The sequence below is a fragment of the Nyctereutes procyonoides genome, unplaced genomic scaffold, assembly GCF_905146905.1.
Source record: "Nyctereutes procyonoides isolate TBG_1078 unplaced genomic scaffold, NYPRO_anot_genome, whole genome shotgun sequence".
NCBI lineage: Eukaryota > Metazoa > Chordata > Mammalia > Carnivora > Canidae > Nyctereutes > Nyctereutes procyonoides.
Window position 1 is genome coordinate 23,647,562 of NW_026575122.1, and position 23,847 is coordinate 23,671,408.

The window sequence follows — 23,847 nt, forward strand, 5'->3', positions numbered from 1 at the left end:
TGGTTACTTAAAGTCTTATTTTGGAAGTAAGGCCAAGAGTGAATTCTAATCAAAAGATTAGAATCAAAAGAATAAAAGAGAAATATTTTGGGTACTGAAACTGTAAATGTGATCTGAACATGAATCATTCATTTCCATGGTGTTTGGAGCACTGTGTTCTTTGCAAATGCCCCCAAATCAAAGAAAAATGAAAATTTAAAGGGCTTAGTTCAATTTCCAACAAATCTACAGAACTTCAATCATTAGCAGCCAACTGTACTATAGTCAGAACTACAGAAATATTACAGGATATTAATGCTGATGTTTTTAGAATGTTTGCAGGAAGTGGAAGTAGGAAAATGCACGTCTGCCCAATACTGGAAGAGCCAAAACTTTTCCTTCTTAAAATCATAGAAACCTTGTCACTTTTTAGCCAGTGGAGGAATAAATAAGTAATAACCACGTATAGGCTCCCACTGCATGGAGGACGTAGTGTCTGTTAATGTCTTATAATCCTTACAACTTTCTGAAGCCAGTGCTTTAATTAAACCCACTTTGCAGATGGTAACGGAGGCTCGTGGAGGCTCCACAGCTCTGCCCCAGGTCTGCCTCCCCCCAACCCTGGGCTCTGCTACCTGGAGCTGTACTTCCCTTGCTCAGCTTTCATACTTGTGGAGGCACAAGTGGGTTGATGGACTTTTGAAAAATAATCCCTCCATTCTTCCTAGTGAATTGGTTGGTCTTACTGCCATGGCCACCCAACTTCCTGTGGGTGTTCTCCTATCTCTAAGAGTAGAATGTGCCTCAGGGCCTCATCTATGCAGGGGAAATAACAGCATGACCTATCTTAAGAGCCGTTGGCTCAACACCATTTTGCTCTGACACACCCGTGAGAGCTGCACTCTTATCTCGCTAGGGATTTGCCTTAGCCCTAGGTGTGGGGCTGCATCGTGTTAGAATAGGCTTGGAGCTGAGGTAGGGGCTGAGGAAGCAGAGGAGGTAGGCACCTTGCTCTCCCACTGTAAAATAGTAATAATAATTGGTGTTGATGACGTTCACATGCATTGCCGAGCTTGAACAATGGAGACACAGTGACTAGGGAATCAGTAAATCCTGGTAGGGCAGAGAGGATAAAACGATGAACTCTCCAGAGTCTTCAGTTCTCTGGGACAGAAAATGCTGGCTGTCCCAGGCCTGGAGAAATGGGGCATCTGGAACGGTGAAGGCCAAGCAGTGAAGGACCTGGCCTGAAAATGCACAATTGCAGCATAGCACCCAAGGCTTAAGGGAACTTCTCGCGCATCTCTCACCCCAAGGCATGTCTGTTACCCACAAGCACCACTGGCCCAGCTTCACCCCCTCCTCTAAGAGCCACTTGCATGTTCCCCAGACTCATTAGTTGCCTCTGCAACAATAACTCCCTCCCAACGACTTCCACAGTGCCTGCTGAATGGGGCCTAGAAGAAGAAGAACCCTGCGACCAGAATTCCCTGAGCATAAATGCATTATACATCTCACAGGAGTGGATGCTTATAACTGTGGCTCAGATGAGATGCCTGTGTTTGACAGGCTCACAGGTTCCTGGCTCAGTTGGTGGAGTACGCACAACCCCGACACTGGGTGTAGAAATCACTTAAAAAAATTTGGGTGGAAGGGGGGTCGCCTGGGTGGCTCAGTTGGTTAAGCATCTGCCTTCAGCTCGGGTTCTGGTCCTGGGGTCCTGGGATGGAGCCCCCCTCAGGCTTCCTGCACAGTGCGGAGTCTGCTTCCCCCTTCCCCCTGTGATCTCTCTTGCTTTCAGTCTCTCAAGTCAATAAAAAATCTTAGAACAAATTTTTTAATTAAAAAAAAAGAAGGTAAATGAACTACTCTTTTCTATCATGTTAGGCTTTGCTTTCTCAAAACGTTTGAGACTCACCACCTCTATCATCCCTCTAAAAATTGTTGTGTGCATATGAATCACTTAGGGAGTTCGTCAACTGCAGATTCTGATTCTGGGGGTCTGGGGCAGAGGTCAAGTTTCTGCATTTCTAATAGGCCCCCAGGTGATATTGACACTGCCAGTCCACACACCCCACATGTTGAGTAAGAAGGCTCAGTCTATGCCCTAAATATCTCCTAATCCTGTCCCACTTCAAATGTGACTGTGAATGGTAAAAGGTTTACAGTACTTGGGGGACTGTTCCTCTCTGATCACAAGCTTCTTGAGGACAAGGACTGTCTCCTCCTCCTTTTTAAATTCTGCACAGCAGGTGCTCTATAAATATAGTTGACTGGCAGACTGTTCCTACCCACACAAAAGCCCCTTCTCCTCGCTGCCAAGAAATCAAGACCCATCCGCTGGCACTCCAAGGGCAGCTTTCTTCATCCGCGTTACCCACAAGGAACACTCTGTCTCCCACTGGCGACCCTTCTGCTGGCTGGACGCTGAGAGGCACTTACCCAAGCCATCATTTCTTAACAAGGGCAGGAGAGCAACTAGGCTAGAGTTTTGGCCCTCAGTGATGATACACCCCTGGCCTTTCTAAGGAATTCCCCCTTTCCAATTCTGGGCTGCATTTCTTAGCAAATAACCCTCCATCAGCCATGCCAACTCCACCGTCAACGAGCTTAGCCCTGTCCAAACCGTCAGGAGGCACCAGGCCTTGGGAAGCTCTCCAAATCTTTAGATTTAGAGTAAAAAGGCTATTACTGAGGAGAGACTCTGCTATACTCCGGCTTCTTCCAAAACCCAAAGGCAAATTTTGTAGGACATTTCTGCCAGGTGAATAAAGTCAGATTTTCGTCTCCCTCTTCCATCCTCCCCCCATTGTTGTCTTGATTAGGAAACACACAGAAAGGATGGACCAAAGATATATAAGTAGCTGTGCTTAGCTTCTTTTTAGTAAAAAGAAGCAGCTCAGTAATGCAGAAAGTAATAAGCCCAAGGAAATATTTTTATGGACAACATAAAAACTAGCTAGATTCTGAACCAGCAAATAAAGCTACCCCTTTCCTCATTAGGCAAGGACGGGTGTTCTTTGATCCTTTCTGGTTCACAGAGATAGACTTTCTCTCCCTCTGCGGCACTGAAATGCATTCAAAGGGCTTGATCTATTTCTGGTGGATTTTTCCTATGAGCACCTACTGTAAAAAGCACAGGTATGCCACCAATGGCATGCCTGCACAGCGAGTGCCAGGGCCTCTAACTGACGGGCACTGGTGGCAACTAGTAAACAGACAGCCCATAGGTGACCTCTGTGCTCTGCTGGAAGACCAAAGACCCAGTAGCTCCATACATGGTTTGGCTTTCCCCTCTGCAGTCTGAACCTATTTTCCATGATCAAGTGCTCCATGGTCAGTGATTGAAGGGGGAAAGAAGCCTTCGGTCTTAGGAGGCATTATTAGCCTGCCTCTCTCTATGTATGGGTCTCCACACCAAAATGACAAAAATGTCCCAGCTCTCTGCTTCCCATGGGCCCACTAGCTCATAGAACACACTGTTTGACTTACTTAAAAATATTTTATGGGCTCTCAGATGCAATGCAATCTAGCCTCTTGCTAGTATGGAGAGCATAATTACAACACGTGAATATGCTGTTTAGGATGGAAAAGACAGGAAGAACACAGAATAATAGTGGTTGTCACTGAGTGGTAAGATCATAGGTCTTTTTTTGTGTGGCTTTCTTTTTGTGACTTTTTTGGATAAAATAAATGTGCTAAAGCCATCCTTTGGTAACTTGGTGTGCAGAAGACTGTTAGGTTATTCCTATTATTTATTCTCAAAAGCACACTCTTGGTTTGAACAGTCTACATGAGTGCTTTATAGACTGTAAACATTGCAGTGATTGAGGAGCTATCTGGTCAACTCCTATTTTTGTCACTTTTGGTAATGTAGCAAATTATCTTTCTTCTTAGGTTCAATAAGCTAAACACTGTCTGGCATATACACTGTTGATAGTGAGGTTTGGCTCTGGTGCATGATGCAGCCTAGACCTCATATGCCCAGCAAAATGGAAACTGCTTTAATAGAAAATATTATTTGCATGGAGGTGTTAATAATGCTTAGAGAAGTTTTGGTTAAACGAACTATAAGTGTCGCCAAAAAATATCAGCAAACACAATGACAGTGCATTTGTACAGGTTGTATTCCTTATGCATCGGAATGTAGATTTTGGGCATAAATTAATGTTTAAATGAACATTTTCACAGTTAAGTTGTCTTCTATTTTATTCATCATGGGCTGTGGGTGTGGATATCTTATACTTTGGGATTTAGGAAATTAGACTTTTTTTTAGACATTTTTTTTGAAGGCAATTTTTTACTGATTTATAATAGTGATTCTTCAACTATGGTCTGAGATTCTCAAGAGCTCCTGAGGCTTTTCTGGGGAGTCTATAAGGTCAAAACTATTTTCATAATAATGCTAAGACACTATTTGCATTTTTCAGTCATATTCTCTCATAAATATGCAGAGGATATATAATGTGTGATGACGTCGACACTCCGACAGCTAATACAACGTGCACTGTGTATTTTTTATGTTTTAAACATTTATCAATTTTATTTTTTTTTAAATCTTTTTATTTTTTTTATTTTTTTTATTTATTTACGATAGTCATACAGAGAGAGAGGCAGAGACACAGGCAGAGGGAGAAGCAGGCTCCATGCACCGGGAGCCCGACGTGGGATTCGATCCCGGGTCTCCAGGATCGCGCCCTGGGCCAAAGGCAGGCGCCAAACCGCTGCGCCACCCAGGGATCCCAAACATTTATCAATTTTAATTCCTAGTACAGTAAATATTGACAGATATAGTGTGTGTAAAGAGACACTTTTTAGTTTCTCAATAATTACTAAGTGCCAAAGCATCTGAGACCAAAAAGTTTGAGAAACATTTAGAATTTACGGTAAACCTTCTTAAAAAAATATTTTGTGTACATGAACTTTAAAAAAAAATAAACTCTCATCATATGTCTCATTTAGGAAAACTCTTTAGCCTTGGTTAATAAAATGAACGAGGCAGTCAAAACAAAAGCCATAAATTGGTTTGGTGGGCTGAAACAGAACTTACTCTCCTGTGTGTATAGTAAGAGAGACAAGAGGACACTGAGGCCTAGTATCACCTCCCCTGTTCAGAATTCAGCTCTCTAGCAACCTCACTTGTCCAAATAACAGCTGCTTACCAGCCAACTTAAAAGGGTCTCCAAAATGCAAAATGGATTTGTGTCAAGCTCCTCAAGCCCCGTGCACTAAGAGTGCAAGTGCTCTACTCACAAGAGAGCCCACCTGGGTCCTCAGCCAGCCTGGGGACTGGGACCAGGGTGAGGCAAGCCTGGGCCAGATTGAAGGTGGCACTCTCTCACAAGTGCCAGCAGCACCTGAGGGTGAGTGCTTCCTTAGACACGGGGCTCCTAAACGCTTCACCACGCAGGCCCATGCAGGGGTGTGCAGGACCTGACCCGGGGTCCACAGCAAATAACAGAGAAAAGAGAGGGCACCTGCAAGTACTGACCAACAAGAATAATGAGAGAAGACAGCAGACTTGTAGCAAGGGGTGAAACAGGAGAGCTGTGGAAAACTGGACACAAGTTCAAAACACAAATAACATGAACCCATTTAATACAAAAGCAGATAATTTGGGCTCTCAGGATGTCACGTGGAACTCGAACAGACGTTTATCATTCAAGGCAAAGTTATGTTAAATGCAACAGTCCTTTGTTTCTAAAAGCCAGGAGTAACAGGTTACATTTTTCGGTATGCTTCTTTCCAAATTGGTAGAAATAATAAGGCTCAAGAGCAAAATAAACTCATCGCTATCCAAGAAAACCAGCTGTTTCAGACGCTTCAGTCAATTAAATACATTTTCATTTACTGTGGTGGAATATTGCCAGACTGTATTTGAAGGTTCTGAAGAGATGAAGTCTAACTGCATCGAGGATGCAAATTTTCAATGACTCATTATTCAGCTTGATGGAATTTCCCTGAACCCACAGGATTTTTCCCCCCTTCTAGTCAAATTGTTCTGATGTTTTTTTCTAACTGCACATGTTTCAACTTCCAGATGTTATTTCACACAGAAAGAGGATTAAAGTAGGGTTGGTATTGCACACAACAGGGAGCTTCTCACTGTTCACACAGGGCTGGGTGAAAATAAGGTCTTTCACTAAGATTTGATGAATTGTCTCTTTTTGCATGATCTTACTGTATTTTGAAGTGAGAATCAAATGGGGGTTGGAGTGGCATAGACAGGGGTATTGGTGTAGGGAAAATATTTACTCAAACTGTATAAGTTTAAAATTTTAGTGCAGGTCACACGGAAAAAGCAGGTCACAAGTGAAAGTGATTCAAATTGTTAACGATCTCCCCTTTTAGTCTCTTATTATGTCTTTCCCGGGGCGGGGCAGGGCGGGGGGGGGGGGGGGGTCTGTTCCTGGGAAGACCATCACCGTGATCATACTGCTCTTATGTGATTATGTGGCTATCAGATAAATCCCCTAAAGGCCTTGCCCCAAGGCATTGCTGGGCCTCACATTGGGTGACTTTTAAAAATAGAGGAAGGACAGGCCTGCTGCCAGGTGGGGTCATAAAAATAAATTCCACAGCAGTAAATGCAGTGGCACTTAGTCAATCATATCCATATGTGGTCATGGAGAGTTCTTGATGTGAATATCGCAGAAATAGTCAGACCTGAGGAAAGACCCCCACCTGCTAAAAGCACCCCTGGTGGGGAGAGAAATCTTAATGTTCCACAAACCCAAGCCTTTCAACCTTTGGTGGTGGATATAGTTACACGTTCAACTGTGCAGGGTGACTCTTTCATCTGAGTGGGAAAAGGCTATGCTCCCACCATGGAACAGTGAAGAAACAACTAGTTATCTTCATCTGTTTAACAACTGAAGACCCTGGACATGACTTATTTCAATGGGAATACAACAGAGGCCCTGCAGCATAGACCTCTTATTTGATCTGGGCTTCTGTGGGTGAAAGCTAAGATGATTTACAAGTAAAAAAGGAAATATTCATGGTGGTGGCGATGATGGCTAGGATAGCAACAGCAACTCTTTGGGGATGTATTATAAATATTAATACTTATTAAATAAATATTAAGGAGAGGAACAGGGGTTGCTATGTACCTTACAGGAGTTGTTACATGTCGGTGGAAATACCCTCAAGGTTTACGTTAAGGGGGAAGGCATTTAGCACCTTATACTGCATTCTGAGTTCGCTGTTTTAGGAGGAAGATATGTAAGTTCTTATGTGCTAGGTCCTGTTCCGAGCTTTTTTACATTATTTATCTTATTTCCTTGGAACAAACACCTAATGGGTTAAGTAATATTATTATTCACATTTCACAAAGGAGGAAGCCAAAGCATACTAAGTGTGACTAATTCAGTAGATGGTGCAGCTAGAATTGGAATAGTCTAGAATGTCCTATGAATAGTACATTTTGTTCATGTCACTGCATTTAATAATGAATATTAGTTAATATACATAATGAAAAAGCCAAAGTGCATACTATACGCAGAACAACTCTAAAGTCTAAAGATATCTAACTTTAAAAACTGAAAAATTAAAATGAAGAATTATATGAATAGGTGAATTTTTAGTTATAAGGAGAGCATTCCATTGCAAGATATATAAAATTTTGTTAAATGCAAAAGCTTATATCTGATACAAGCAAAGAATGCCTGAGGAGTTTTTTGTTGTTGTTTTGTTTGTTTTGTTTTATTCATGAGAGATGAAGAGAGAAAAAGAGGCAGAGTGTACACAGGCAGAGGGAGAAGCAGGATCCATGCAGGGAGCCCAATGCAGGACTCGATCCTGGGTCACCAGGATCACACCCTGGGCTGAAGGCGGCTCTAAACCGCTGAGCCGCCCAGGGATCCCATCTGAGGAGTTTAAAAAGAGATTAGATACTATTTAGAGGGAGAATTGAATGATTTCGGGGAGAAAAAAACATTTTCTAGCCTAGATTCTTGTAAATCTACAGTATAGGTCAGAAAAATGAATAAAACAAAATTATAAGATCTAACATCTGACATTATTAAACATAAATTTAGGTGTTGTATGGATGTGCCAAATTGGCACATAAAAAGATTCTTAAGGGAGTGTAAAAGGGCAAAAGACTTATCAGAGTGGATTTCAGACTTGAAAGGCATAATGAAAGTCAAATTACAGTTAGCTTTTTATGAACTCATTTAGAGAGAAATAAGCATGAGATTACATGATCTTCATTTGCCAAACTGACCACTTCACGTCCCAGTCTGATGGAATCTAAAGCTCTACTCCGGAAATGCATAAATAATGCATTGCCCATAACATAGGAATGGAAAACCCATAAATAATCTGCCCTGTGAAGGGGAACATCCTGAAATTCAGCTTGTCTGTCGGTGCAGCTATCCAAAATGAACTCTTAACCCTTTTGGAAGTTAAAACGGGGCCCAGCCGTGCAGAGGACAGCAGACAGCATCATTTCTTTGACAGTTGGAGGCCATCTTTACTACAAGTTGTGGGGACCGAAGCCCCATTCTCTCTGGTTATGAGACAGTTTGCATACTTAGAGGAAGCTGAGTGATCAAGTCTTTTGCACAGTTTCATATTCCTTAATCACTACGCTTTCTGATTTGAGGAAACTGCTCTTGAGTAAGCAATGGCTAGTTCATGATTACCCTGTCAATCCACAACTGCCTTTCTGCATATTTGGGGGGTTTTCCTCGGGTATAATAGGTTGGACCAACAAGGACTCCAGAAAAGACATCTGTTCCTGTCAAGAACTGACAGGGAATGAAAACAAAGAAAGAAGACATGGCCATATCCCCTCAGGTACACACATAAAACAAGAACTTTCTGCTTATTTTTTATTGCTACAGCTTTCTTTAATCTTGTTCTTTATTACCTAACACACCCAAGTATGTCTAGAGATGAGGTCTAGAATTACCAGAAGTCATAGGCTGCCAAGAGTATCTTCTGTCTCTTAATATAGGTTTCAAGACTAATTAAGGAGGAGTGCAGATAAAAACAGTAATTATTAACAATAATAAAAATTCTTTTCTTTGTGTGCATAAAGAGCCTACAAGTAAATTTTGGAGAAAATAATTATAGAAATTTCAGCAAAAATAACAAAAATGCTTTCTGGGACAGTAAAAACCACAGTACTGATTTTCTTTCATGGCAGTTTCATCCCACAACTCTCTAACATTTTTAAAAAGGGACATATTTACTTACAAAGGTATTGCAGAAGCCTTGTTTTCATATTTGCTCAGGTTTTGCTCAGGTTTATTTAGCATTATGCCCATGCATTTCTTTTCTTTTTCTTTTTTTCAGATTTTACTTATTTATTGATTAGAGACACAGAGAGAGAGGCAGAGACACAGGCAGAGGGAGAAGCAGGCTCCCTGCAGGGAGCCCAGTGCAGGACTCAATCCCAGGACCCCAGGATCACTCCCTGAGCCAAAGGCAGAGGCTCAGCTGCTGAGCCACCCAGGAGCCCCTGCCCATGCATTTCTTAAAAGTGACTTCAACCGGGGTGGTTTCTTCAGCATTTATGTGAGATTCGGGGATCCTTTGAAATTGCTATAAGTAAGGAACATGTGACTTGTGTGTCCATAAGGGGCCTAAAATAAAATGTTTCAAGGCCATGTCTCTCGTCCAAAATACAGGGAATCATTGAGGGAACAGAGGCTTGTGAGTACTCTCCTTTTTCTGTTCTTTTGGGTCCCTCAGAGCCGCCTAAGAGCCCAGCTTTTTCCTTTGTTCACTTCAGGACCTGCTTTACCACCGACTTTGCTGTGCTTTGACAGGCCTGGGGAAGACTTCTTCAGATTTACTGGATGAGGAGCAAGGATACAACTTGTTTTTCCAAAGTTTTTTTAAAGCGATATATTTAGGGCGCTTGAGAGGAAAGAATTGGCCAGTCCTTTATTTATCTTCCTAACAGGTGCAGCCCGGGCAGTCATAAAAGCAGGCTACTGAAAAAGAATGATTTTGCCAAGTATTAAGCCTCTGTGGTGTGCATTTGCCCGAGTATTCCTTCTAGCAGCAGAGAGCTCAGATCTATACCACCTATCTCCCGTACAGCATGGCAGAGGGTTTTCGGGGGTGGGGGAAGGAATTATCATGGCATTCATTCAGACAACTTCTTTATTCCTCATCCAAATCTACAAATTGGCCTAAATGAACCATTTCAAATTTGGAGGAAACCAACTGCCCTTGATAAAATAGCTCCTCCCTCTTTCCCATTCTTTCCCTTACTTCCTACAAATTAACTAGTCCCCAATTTGAACAAAATGTAATATTCGACATGTAAGATGACATTTCCCCAAACAAATTCATTTTGGTGTTTGAAATCGGCTATCCCAGTCTCATGCAGGTAGAACCTGAAGGTCAAGGAATGAATCTGAGAGGGAGGTTTGCCATCACTAGGCACCTTTTCTGATGATGACTAAGCCTTGGACGATGCCTAGAAATGAGCAAGAGGTAATGAATCCTCCTCTACATTCAGGATAGGTTGGGGTAGAAGTTTAAAATGGGATGAAATCTCTTGGGACCAAGAAAGAAAGATAAAGTAAAGGAAAAACTCCTATGGACTGAAAGAAAGTCTTTCCCCATTACCATGTTCCTATCTATTCCTACTGGAAAAGGCCAAGATAGTTTTGGCAGATAGATCTTGTATGTTGATATAACATAAGGGTCTGTAGCAATAAGGCCATATCTTTGATTCCCGAAGCTATCAGAATGGTCTCTTACGGCTGTGGTCACAAATAAACCTATGTTTTGTCATTATGTTTGAGTTTTCAAGAAGAGATCTTGCATGGAAGATGAGAAGGTTACAGTGTTTCTCCCAAGGTTTTATGGATCACACCAAGTGCCAAGGAGGACTTTTGCCTCTTTCCTATGAGTTAAGTACATGAAATATACTAGGGCCTGATACATCACATAACAAAAACTGAAATTCCTGTTAAGGTCTCAACCTGGTATGTTAGAAGATAATTTTTCCAGGTCCTGTAGATGCTGACACTTAATAACTGTCTAAGTATCTTAAAGAACCATATTTTAATGATTACCTACTGCAGAGATAGAATTCCGAGGAAATAACTCTCATAGGTTTAAAAGCCATTCATTGTATTTTTAAACTATTAGAGATTCTGAGACAGAAGAATCTTCTAATTTCTAATTAGAAATTTTCTAATTTCATGTTGATAAAAATCACTCTTTGATAGGAAAAGAGAAATTTGTAGTGAAAGGTAATTCCTTTACATAGTAGAACCCAGAGGCAATGAACCATGAGGGCTTTTAGAACAGACACTATGCTGTATAGATGTCTGAAATCCCAGAGACTAGCTTACAGTAAGAGCTCAATTAACAGTTGATACACGAATACATGTACCAGTAAAGCATTCTGGGAGTTTCCTACCGACCTGAAACTTTCGTCCACATCCTGTTGCTATTTGATTAGAATAACTTAATTTCACTAGGGCCTCAGGCTCTGCATGAAGCCCGAGGGTAAGATAGGCCCTTTATTTGGAACTCACAGCACACATACTATAATTCTCTGATGAATAAATATACAGTTGATGAAGGTGGAGAGGAGGGCAATGGGAAGTAGTTACTCCTTAAATGTAAGCTTTCCTTCTCCAAAAGGAGTTACTGAGCCATACAGAATATTCTCAATCATCTAAATCAGGACTGTTGACTAGCTACTTCCATTAGACTTCCTCCTGAAGGTCCAAAGTTTCTCTCCCTCTTTAGAAGATTTTAGTTCTCCCAAGACACAACAGGAAGCTACCAGAATTTGGCCACTGTAGGTTGGGAGGCAGTTAAGAGAGACATCTTTTACAACTTCAGGTGCTGAAAGCTCAGCCTCTTTTGAGGACTTGACAGGTGCTCCTGGATGCTAGGCCCATGTACCCTATCAAGATTCACAGTGAGTGGTCATGTCCTTCCTGGGCATGCTTCTCCCAGCTGGACAGGAGATGTAAGGCCATCTATGGGGACTAGAGGAACCTGTCCCCTGGGAGTGCTCCTGCCTGTGGTTTAAAATGACACTGAAGAATTGGTTTGGTGGCATATTTTATTCTTGAGGCTATCTTCCAGAAGGATGCTTTTATGGATCAAAACCAACTCCAGTGAAAATGAAATCAGTAAAGACCAGGGTCATTCCTGAATTGCCATGCTCCTTACTCTTTAACGGAAACAATATTAAAATGCAGTGATTTCACCAGGAAAATGGTGTAAGGTGCAGTTCCTTTAAGAATCAGTTCTTATGGCAAAGAAACAAAAAATTCCTGTACTTCCTCAAAGAACTTTAAATATATCAGTAACCCTCTTTTTATCCCCACTCCCCACCATCCAAATTTAAACTAACCAAAGAATCTATGAGTATACAATTACTGTCTGGGGTGGGGGGACTCCTACACAGAATATCAACAGTGCTTTTATGGCAAAAAGTGATCATGGGGACTTTGGCATCTGTATTGACTTATTCAAAAAGAAAAAAATAAAAATAAATTTTTTGGGGGGTAGGGATACTGAAGTTAAAGATCTTCCTCTAAAATATCATGGTCTCTAAAAGCAATGTGGGTCAGATTGAGTTGTCAGACCAAGGGTAAAACTTTATCATATCTAGCAACCAGAATAATTTAATTAGCTTTATAGGCTCGCCATCTGTCATCTTATTTATTAGTTTTTCAGCTTGTCATTTTCAATTGAGCATTAAAATAACCCATGCAAATTCACCCACTAAACACAGGATAATTAAAACAATATTCTGTCCTTAAGTCGGGAAACACAGAATGCATTTCATCCAAATAAACCTTGAAGAGGCTAGTCAAGTGACAGATCAAATAAAAAGGACACTTAATACACATGTAAATCATTTGCATTACAAATAAGACACTTTAGCAGGGGTTGGACTCACTGCCTGATAGTTGGGATTAAGTTCCCATATTAATGCATGCATTTGGTGTGGTTATTTCTGGTGGAAGACTTCATCCATCAATGCCCTCCACCACTAAGTAAAGCCAACCTGTAAACTGATCACTACAGCCTGTCAACACTGGTTACTTAATTACATGAAGAAAATATATCTCAAAAACTTTTGATAATTTGCTAGTATTTCAACATTAGGCGCAATCTCTAGCATCTTTTTCAAGGTTCTTTAAAAAAATGGTTAAAAGCAGTTTTAAGAATTAAAACTGAAAATACTAAATACTATTTTTATGTTTCCTGGTCATTTTTTTTTTTGCTTTTACTTGCAGAAGTCAAAAGTAAAGATTCAGTTAGCATTGATGAAGACTAATATGAATGAAATAATATCTTAAAAAGATATTTCCATTAAAAATTAAATTCAATGTATTTGTGCTGTTACTTTGTGTTTCTCCTTAGTGATGCAGTAATTTCTAAATCCAATTTATGTATGCTACTAATTAGTAGTTTTTAAGAGTTGATATCTTCATAGAAAGAAAAAAACTGTTTATTGGAGGAAGCATTTCTTCTGATGAAGAACATTGTCATATTTCTAGTGTGATTATTTTTAAAAGCCTATATATTATGAATATGTCTGCAACAAAAATCATTAAAGAACACAATCCAGCAGTGATAGTCAAAGACATTCTTCTAGTTGTCTGATCTTTTTTTTTGCATGCAAGAATTTAGTGACATAATAAATAATGAAGTTTAAAACGCACCGATAAAAACCAAAAAATACCTGCATCTGTATCTCTGTATATTTGAAATACCTTCCCATGAAAAAAAATAGAGCAAATCAGGAAATACTGTCATAAATTCTTTTTTGAAACCTTGATCAAATTTATTAACTAAGAGAGCACTGCAAGCTCCTCCCACCACCCCTAAATCACAAATACATGGTGAAAAATTTGTGACCGAACCCAAGAAAATATGCCTGAAAATGCAACCTATTCATCATAAGCAATCAACCGTCTTTAAATAACACTCTGAGGATCCCTGGCAACCGAATGATAAAAGTATAATTTGATCAGTGTAGTCAGTACCCCTTCATCAACCATCTGTACCAGGTATCTTTCCATGGTCACGCTCTTCCTATACTTTCCGTCTGGCCTGTTTATTCTCAAGGACCTTCCCTGAAATCAGTGATTCCGTTACCCCAGTCTGCTTAAGAGGTCAGCATACTTCATTGAAAAGTACAACAAAGAGATTTAGGGATGAGTCTCACCCTCCTTCTTGGTGGGTTCTGGCATGACCACAGTAAAGTGTTAGCCCCCGAAGAGTGTCTTCCCCTCCGACAGCAGTTGGCTGAGACCCCAGGAGCGGCAGAGAGTATGCAGGTCGGCGGCGCGACAAGCAGCTGGGGCCAAGTGCAGGGCTTTTATCTGCGGCGGCCCCGCCCTCCCCCGGCCCCAGGATGCTGGCACTTGCCGCCGAGGACCTCTCCCGCCTCCGCGGCTCACCCTGCTCTCGCCCACGGGGAGGAATCTCCTGTGCATCTCATGTGGCTCTGAGAGCACCTCTAACTTTCTAAATTCAGCTGCAGCTTCGTGTGTCTTCTTACTTTTCTCCTTCTGCCCGACACGGGCATGTGTCCACTCAGGAGTGCTAGTTGGACGGTCAAAAACGAAGTTAAAAATCATTATATGCTAATCCAACGTACGCCTTGGTTTCCACTAAGATTACAAGGAAAAAACAATTTCCGTTTTCAGAGGACAATTCTGTGCTCCCATTAGCTTTGCGTATTCATCCGTTCTTAATTATTGGTGTTAGTTTTCTTTTTCTTTTTCACTTATTTAAGAGAAGGAGCAGAGACAGAGAAAGCAGAGAGAGAGCACACAAGTTGGGAGGAGGGGCACGGGAGAGGGAGAAGCGGTTCCCTGTGGAGTCTCCATCCTGGGACCCCCAGGATCATGACCTGAGCTGAAGGCAGACATTTAACCAACTGAGCCACCCAGCTGCCCTGGTTTTAATTTTCTTTCCCATTTTTATTAATATGTTAATATTAATGTGTCACACCAAATTTCTTTAAAAAAACATTTTATTTGTTTATTTGAGAGAGAGAGAGAGCACAAGCAGGGGAGGGGCAGAGGGACAAGTAAACCCTGCTGAGTGGAGACCCCCACTTGGGACCCTGAGATCATGACCTGAGCTGAAGTCAGATGCTGAGACACTTAACCTACTGAGCCCCTTCAGGCCAAATTTCTATCCTGAAGAACCTGTCTCATTTTCTTTAAGTTTCTGTTGAGTAATACTGAGCGTCTACCTTTTTTCAAGAAATGTCATTTGAAAAAATTACAGGGCATAAAGAAGAATGAAGGAATGATACACACTGCAACTTGGGTGAAGCTCAAGAGCAATATGCTAAGTGAGAGGAGCCGGGGCCAAAGACCACAGTGCACAATTCCACTAGTGTGAAATGTCCATGTAGGCAAATGTATAGAGTCAGGAAGTCACTTAGTGGTGGCCAGAGGCAGAAGGGGGCTGGAGTTGGGAGTCAGTGCTCATGGGTATGGAATTTCTTTGGGGGATGATGAAAATGTGTCCTAGGATTAGGTAATGGTTATGGTTATACAACTTTGTGAATATATTAAGAACGACAGAATTGTATGCTTAAACATACATGGGCCCTGAGAAAAGACAGTCAGATATACCAGTAGCCATCGTCTTGCTTCAGGATGGCAAACACACAAACAAATGTAGCCTTGCATGTTGACAGACTGTATCAGATTTGGCCACTTTCTCCCAAAACTCTCATGGAATTGACAAAGAAATATGAACCACCTTGTGGTCAAACTAAAAAAGACATCTTGCTTGCTTTGTCTACACCCATGACACTGCAAAGACCAGGATGAAATTTAGTTTCTGTGTCAAGACGACTGTTCATGTATCTATGAGTATGTGTTTTCGAGATTATTTTCAAGGGACTTTGATTGATTTGTACGAAACCAGCCACATTGTCTGGTTTAATTTCCCTCGTGGCCAAGAGCACAGCTGGTCAGACTTAGCTCCACCAAACTCTGTGCCAAGTTACCTTTTCATATAAGGATGGAAATCCAACTTAGAACTTAATGGCATCATGCTTTAGCTATGTGGTGGGGAGAGGGAGGGAAGTCAGTTAAGAAGGTCAGTGAACATCTTCTACAGAGAAAGACTTTTTTGAACTACATAGCGAGGCACAGAACATTGTTTTGCTTTTTCAGATATTCCTTTGCTCTGAGACGCTAAACAGATAAATGTCAGCCAGAAAACATTTTGTCATATAAAGTTGGAAGTGCCTTGAAAGAAAGTGACCTTTTTTTTTGTTGTTGTCTCCTGCGTCTACTATGAGAGTATCAATTAAAAGAAGAAGCAATTAAAGAGGCTAAAATCTAAAGTCATACCCTCGGGTTCTCTTTTTCCACCTATCATTAACCAGCTGAGGTACTCTAAGAAGTCAAGTGGCCTTTCTAGACCTCGGTTTCCTTTTGTGTAGGAGGAGAGGCTGAAAAAAAAAAATGACCTCTGAGTCCCTTCCTAGTTTTAACATCATGATTCTAGATGAGTAGTCCCTACAAAAGAATCTTTTTTTTTTCTTCCCAACATTCTCAGCACACTGTACACCACACATGTGATGGACATAAGGACAAAGTGTTCATGTTGCAGAAGACTGTCCACAGTGATGGGCAGATTTCACACATGCCATGTAAGAGGTGCCACGCCATCACTGGCTTCTGCAGAAAGCCCATTGGGTCTTTAATGCACTGATCATTTTACTGAAGTGGACACATGCCAGGAAATACTGCAACCCATGGAGAAAATAATTTTATGACCTGGAAAACTGTTTGGCAATATAGGACTTGATTATAAAAAGACAAAAACTTATTGGAGGAATTGGAAGTATGGACAAATTCTGGGATAAATGGCTATGAGGTGTATAAGATGGTTGAAGTAAGATCTAAATGTAAATAATAAGCAGATATGTATACTTTTTCCAGGACTATATTGTTTTAGGAACACATAACCCTCATTCCAGATCTTCTATATCGATCTAGTAGGTTACAGACTTCATCTCCAACATCACTCTCAGGAAGTGGGGAAAAATTATCAACAGGGCTCTTTTTTTATTATTAAATGCTTTTTTGAGCTTTTTCAGAGTTATATTATTATTCAGTTATATTTGAATGATTATAGCAGTAATATAACAACAGTTACGTGAAGATAGAACTGTTTCTTGCTCACATAAAGCAAGTCCAAAAGTAACTAGGTTAGAGTCATCATAGTGGCTCCACAGTGTCATCAGGACTCCAACCTCCTTCTCCTTGCTCCACCATCCTCCAGGTAACTTCATGGCCTACTATGGCTGCTAGTGCCCTGGCCATTACATCTACCTTCCAAGCAGCAGAAAAAAAAAAAAAAAAGAAAAGAAAAGAGGACTCACTTTCTCCATTTTAAGATTTTTTTGAAAAATAAATAAATAAAAAATAAAATAAAACAAAAAGAAAAATAAATAAATAAATACTTATTTGAAGTTCTACACGAAACATCTAATACATCCCATTGGCTAGAACTTGGTTATATGGCCATGTTTGGGTACAAAAAAAAAGCTGGGAAGTGTAGTTCTTTTTAATTCTCAGTAGCAACAGACTTCTACTACTAAAAAGAATGACAAGAATAGATGTTGGGTAAACAAATATCAATCTCTGCCTTACTTTCCAAAACAAAAGCAATAATGTTCCCTTCCCTAAACAAAGAATACAGAGAAATATAAATATAAGCCTCTTCCTCTTTCCAACCTTATTCTCACTCCATGGTGTGAATTAAGGTATAAGTTCTCTTGCGTCTCAGAAGGCAAACTTATAAAAAAAAAAAAAAAGAAGGCAAACTTATATATTCATATGCAGGGAGTTATTTATTTTTTATTTACATTGTCCTTCAACTTGTTTTTCCCATTTAACCCTCATACACGTGTGCATGCATATATATATATATATACATACATATATGTGTGTCCGTGTGTGCATATATGTGTGTGTGTGTGTGTGTGTGTGTGTGTGTGTATATATATATATATATATATACCAAACTTAACCTTTTTTATAGCTGAATAATCCCTCATGGTATGGATGAGCCATAGTGTGCCTTATTTTTTTAATTCACTTCCCTTTAGATGGACATTTAGGGTGTTACCAGTGTTTTAGCACCACAATTAATACTGTAGTAAACATCACAGATAACCTTATATATTGATATTTTCAAATTAATAGGATAGATTCTTAATAGTGACCTCATAGTGCAGATGCATAGTTTGAATCTTAATGGATTTTTACTAGAATACTCTCCCAGAAGGTGGCCTGTGCAACAGGTCAGTCAGCAATACATAAGTCTGCCTGTGTCATATATCCTGGATGTTATCATTAAAAAAACAAAACCACATCAACTTAATGCTTGTTGACTTAATGTGTGAGATAATACTATTCATCATTTGAGTTGCCATGTTTCCAAAAGGTTAAGCCACATTTCATGTTTATTGATCTCTGTTTCTTTTTCTGTGAATTACTCTTTTCTAAATCCTTTAGTTATTTTATTATTTTTTTATTTATTTTTATTTATTTTTTTATTGGAGTTCAATTTGCCAACATTTAACATAACACTCAGTGCTCATCCTGCCAAGTGCCCCCCTCAGTGCCCATCACCCAGTCACCCCAACCCTCCACCCACCTCCCTTTCCACTACCCCTTGTTCATTTCCCAGAGTTAGGTATCTCTCATGTTTTGTCACCCTCACTGATATTTTCACTCATTTTAACTTCCAAAGAAAAATTTTTGTTTTTTTTTAGCACTCTCTTCTGCTATCCACAGTGAACCTCTAGCAATATCTCTGATTTCTCCTTCAGGAAAGTTTTAAAGTTCCCTTCAATATGGGCCTTATATTTTCTCCCCCCTCCCTTTTTTTATTGGAGTTTAATTTGCCAACATATAGCATAACACCCAGTGCTCATCCCATCAAGTGCCCCCCCTCAGTGCCTGTCACCCAGTCACTCCACCCCCTGCCCACCTCCCTTTCCACCACCCCTTGTTTGTTTCCCAGAGTTAGGAGTCTCTCATGCTCTGTCTCCCTTTCTGATATTTCCCACTCATTTTTTCTCCTTTCCCCTTTATTCCCTTTCACTATTTTTTATATTCCCCAAATGAATGAGACCATATAATGTTTGTCCTTCTCTTATTGACTTACTTCACTCAGCATAATACCCTCCAGTTCCATCCACGTCAAAGCAGATGGTGGGTATTTGTCATTTCTAATGACTGAGTAGTATTCCATTGTATACATAGACCACATCTTCTTTATCCATCATCTTTTGAAATGTTGGAGAGGATGTGGAGAAAGGGGAACCCTCTTGCACTGTTGGTGGGAATGTGAACTGGTGCAGCCACTCTGGAAAACTGTGTGGAAGTTCCTCAAAGAGTTAAAAATAAATCTGCCCTACGACCCAGCAATTGCACTGTTGGGGATTTACCCCAAAGATACAGATGCAGTGAAATGCCGGGTCACCTGCACCCCGATGTTTATAGCAGCAATGTCCATAATCCTTTAGTTTTTGTTGATGATATGAACTCTGTAACATATGTTTCAAATAACTTTCCCTTTTTTGCCTTTTGATTTTTTGACCTTCTTTGCAATAACAAATTTTTTTAAGTTTATATTTATTCAAATCTGTCAACTTTTCCTCTATGGCTTCTGGGTTTCCTGTCTTACTTAAAAAAAAAAAAAAGTCTCTCCACTCAGGTTTATTCAAATACTCTTATAAATTTTCTTCAAGTATTTTTAAATGTTAAAATATTTTTTATTTTGTGAATTAGGGGAACTGAACTTGTTTGTGATCCCGCCCCCCCAGCTTAACAGGGCCTCTTGCCAGCACCATGTCATTGTTATTCTATTACTGACTTGAGATGTTACCTGGAGTTCCTGGGGGGCTCAGTCAGCTTGGCATCTGCCTTTGGCTCAGGTCATGATCTCAGGACCCTGAGACCCAGCCCTGTGTCAGGCTCCCCTCTCAGCAGGGAGCCTGCTCCTCCCTCCTGCGGTGCTCTCTCTCTCAAATAAATAAATAAAATCTTAAAAAAAATTTTTTTAATGAACCCATTCCCCCTCTGCCCAGCCCCCAGCAACCAGCAATACATTTTCTGTCCCTCTGGGTTTACCTATTTTGTGAATATTTTATACAAATGGAAACTTACAGTGTGTGACCTTTTGTGTCCAGCATATTCTGTCTGGTATTGAGCCTGAACTCTGTCCCTTTCCGACAATAAATAATAATCAACTATGAATAAATAAATTAATTGGGAAAAAAAGCATTTTCCACCCAAAAGATACATTTTCAATCAAATATTATTTTGTGTGGAATAATCATTTATCTAGTAATATCTTTTATGCTGCTTTACTCGATCATGTATAAATAATACTTGTAAGAATAACTTAATTCCAAATACATTGTTAACACTGTAAGGCCTTGTGGTCACAGAAAAAAAAATGTTTCAAAAAATTTCCATTTATATGACTTTTGAGGCAGAGAATATAAGATACAAAATTTTTTAAAACTTAAGACAAAAAATTTCATTAAATGGGAAAAGAATCTCTTAAGGTAAGTAGAACGAAGTTATTTACTCAAGGAGAAAGGGAATGATGTTAAATTTCCAATGGTTAAAGAGCTTATTTATATGTTTTGAACATAGTATGGTAGGTGTTATAGTGCTCTGACATTTTTATCCCATGGAGATGCTTGAAATCATGAGGTTATAGTTTTATTTTTGTTTTTATGCCAGTTTTTACAGAAGGTTGGAAATGACATTCTTTGCAACCATTTAAGCTTAGGACAGAAAATTTTAAATAGCAGTTGAAAGGCATTTTTTTTTAAGGGAGAGAAAGAGAAAAAGAGCACAGTGTGCATTGGGGAGGCACAGGGCAGGAGAGGGGGAGAGCACAGTGTGCACTGGGGAGGCACAGGGCAGGAAAGGGAGAGAGATAACCCAAGTGGGCTCCATGCTCAGCACAGAGATGACTTGGGGCTCGATCTCACAACCATGAAATCATGACATGACCCCAAATCAAGAATCCAGACACTTAACCGACTGAGCCACCCAGGAGCTCCCAAGTGTCTGGCTCTTGATCTCAGTGGGGTCTTGATTCAGGGTCATGAGTTTAAGCCCTGCATTGGGCTCCACATTGGGTTGGAGCCTACTTAAAATTTTTTTTAAAAAAAAAGCAATTTGAAAATCTGTAAGGATCATCCAGAATTTTCTTTGATGGTGGCATTAGTTCACTCAGGTGGCCATAATAGAATATCATAGACTGGGTGTCTTAAGCAACAGAAGTTTATTTCTCACGAGTCTGGAGGCTGGAAGTCTGAGATGAGAATACCAGCACAATCAGGTTCTGGTGAAGGCCCTCTGCCCTGCCTACCCATAGCTGCCATCTCTTTGTGTTCTCACATGGCAGTGAGAGACAGAGAGCAAGATCTCTGGTGCCTCTTTTTTTTTTTAAGATTTACTTATTTTAATTTTAAAGACTGGAGAGGCACAGAGGAAGAGGGAATCTCAAGCAGACTCACCAGTGCAGAGACTTTGTGGGGCTCGATCTCCCAGCCCTGAGAGCATGACCTGAGCCGACACCAAGAGTTGGACACTTAATCGGCTGAGCCACTCAGGAGGCCCTCTGGTGCCTCTTCTTATAAGGGCACAAATCTCATCATGAGGATCCCATCTTCACAATCTTATCTAAACCTGATTACCTGCCAAAGGCCCAATCTCCAAATGCCATCAATTTAGGCTTAAGGACGTAGCATCTAAATTTTGGAGGCATGCAATTCTGTTCATTGCAAAAGGTATGTGAACAAAATAACTTCAGGGCTTTGTTCATATGGCCTGTTTCAGAAGAGGGCAGTGGTCAGGAAGAAGGGGCCCCTAGATCTGAGTGGCAGGAAACAGATACTGCTTCTCCCCTGCTTTTCCTCTCTTTTTTTCCTGGGCCCTGGGGGTTTGGGGATGGGGGCTTTCCCCACGATTCTGCTCCCAGCCCTCTGCTCTCTCCGTACATTCTCTCCCTTGGTGAGCTAATCCCCTCTCACATTCTCGGTTATTACTGTGTGAATGACTCCCAGAGCCCATCTCTGACCTTATTCCTGAGTTCCACTTCTGAACCTACAACATGCCTTGAATATTAAAAATTTAACCCATTAGAGATGTAATAATTACTAAAATTATTATATTTCCTTCTGTTTTCCCCTTTGCATATTTTATGATACGTTCTGAGTTTTAACTAAGTCATGAAAAGCACAGGCCCAGTATCCAAAATGAGATAAGACAAAATACAACAGAGAGAAAATTATCTAGTCATTTAAAATATGAAGCCTGACCGCACAGAATTATAAAGGACATTCTTGGGTCTATCAGTTCTCCCCATCCTAAATCGTCACCTCATTGTACGTGAAACCAGAAGAAACAAGTGGCAAAGGTGGTAAAGGCTTCAGGAATTTGTGAAATTTTAACAGAGTTTTGCAAAGCAATGTCTAAAGTGAATTTTATTTCTCTTTCATTCTGTGTGCAGTTTGAGTGTGAAGCTTGTTCTATGTGCCCTTGCAGCTACCAGGACAGTGATGTTTCCGCCCACAACATTATAAATTGATATTATGAATAACTGATCTTTAAATGTAACCCACTAACGAACAGATGGTGATAAAATGGAAGATGCTCCCCCTCAAATACTCTATGGGAATCTATTCCATTTTTAAAAACTTTCTTGCACAAAATGTTCCTGTACTCATCATTCTTGAAATGAAAAAGAAAGAAACCTGCCTTCTTGACATTCCTTAGTGTGACTTTGAATTTCAGCTCACACCAAGTACAAGTTCATGCTGGAAGCCCTGCAGGCTATCAATAGAACTCTACTCACCCGCCTTATTTTAAAGCAGAAGCATGTTAAGCTCTCTAAGCCTCCTCTCATAAGACATACCCTTCAACTCCCAAATTAGTCCTGGTGCCTTTGCTGGACCCCTTCCAAGTCTCAGATGTTCTTTTAAGCTTCATGTCCTACCACACACCATGCAGTAGACTATAAGCAGTGAGGGTTCCATTGCCTCAAAATCTCCTTTAATTTATGAACCCTAACAATTTCCAGCCTCCATATCTCCTATCTCCTACTCTGTGCTTACGGTGCTTGTTGAAAACACAAAAAATCCTTCCTATGTTTGATGACTCTAGATTATGTGTGTGTGCAATACATTTATTGTTAGTAAGAAAGTAAAAACAAAGCAAAACAAAAAACAAATGTAATTCAGAGGTCCCTGACCTTGACCCATCATCGCTTCCTATGAGCAGATCCTCCTTCTAACTATTTCTGGCACCTGAAGCAGAATTCCTACCCTTCACAGTGGCTCCAAGGCTGACCCATTTTGGAAGGCTAAACTCAAAGACTTCCTCCACAGAATCTTCTCTAATACTCCAACTGGAAATTACCTCTGACTTCTCTGAATGCTTTATATACAATCCTTGCATGGTAACGACAGTTTTGTTTACCTCATACTGTCCATATTTATATGTCTTATGCTTAAGCCAGAGATTGCAACTGGTAGCCTATGAGCTAAATCCAGTTTGCAGATAAATTTTACTTGGCCCACATACTTGTTTCATACAAATACACACACACACACACACACACACACACATCATGTAAAATTTGAATTTATAGGGATCCCTGGGTGGTGCAGTGGTTTGGCGCCTGCCTTTGGCTCAGGGTGTGATCCTGGAGACCCGGGATCGAATCCCACATCGGGCTCCCGGTACATGGAGCCCGCTTCTCCCTCTGCCTATGTCTCTGCCTCTCTCTCTCTCTGTGTGACTATCATAAATAATAAAAAAATTAAGATATTAGAAAATATATGAATTTATAGTT

The 23,847-nt window shown here is 40.4% G+C and overlaps 1 protein-coding gene across 12 annotated transcripts in view; it reads right to left on the reverse strand.

Moving 5' to 3' along the window:
• The window catches only part of MYBPC1 (myosin binding protein C1), an 84,247-nt gene extending 69,960 nt beyond the window's left edge, over window positions 1-14,287 (reverse strand). For all 12 annotated transcript variants that reach the window (XM_055336551.1, XM_055336545.1, XM_055336548.1 and 9 more), the window contains exon 1: window positions 14,150-14,287. In XM_055336551.1, the coding sequence (XP_055192526.1) occupies window positions 14,150-14,174 (25 nt within the window). In that variant the 5' untranslated portion in view covers window positions 14,175-14,287. The remainder of the gene's footprint in view (window positions 1-14,149) is intronic.
• Between the last annotated feature and the right edge of the window lie 9,560 nt (window positions 14,288-23,847).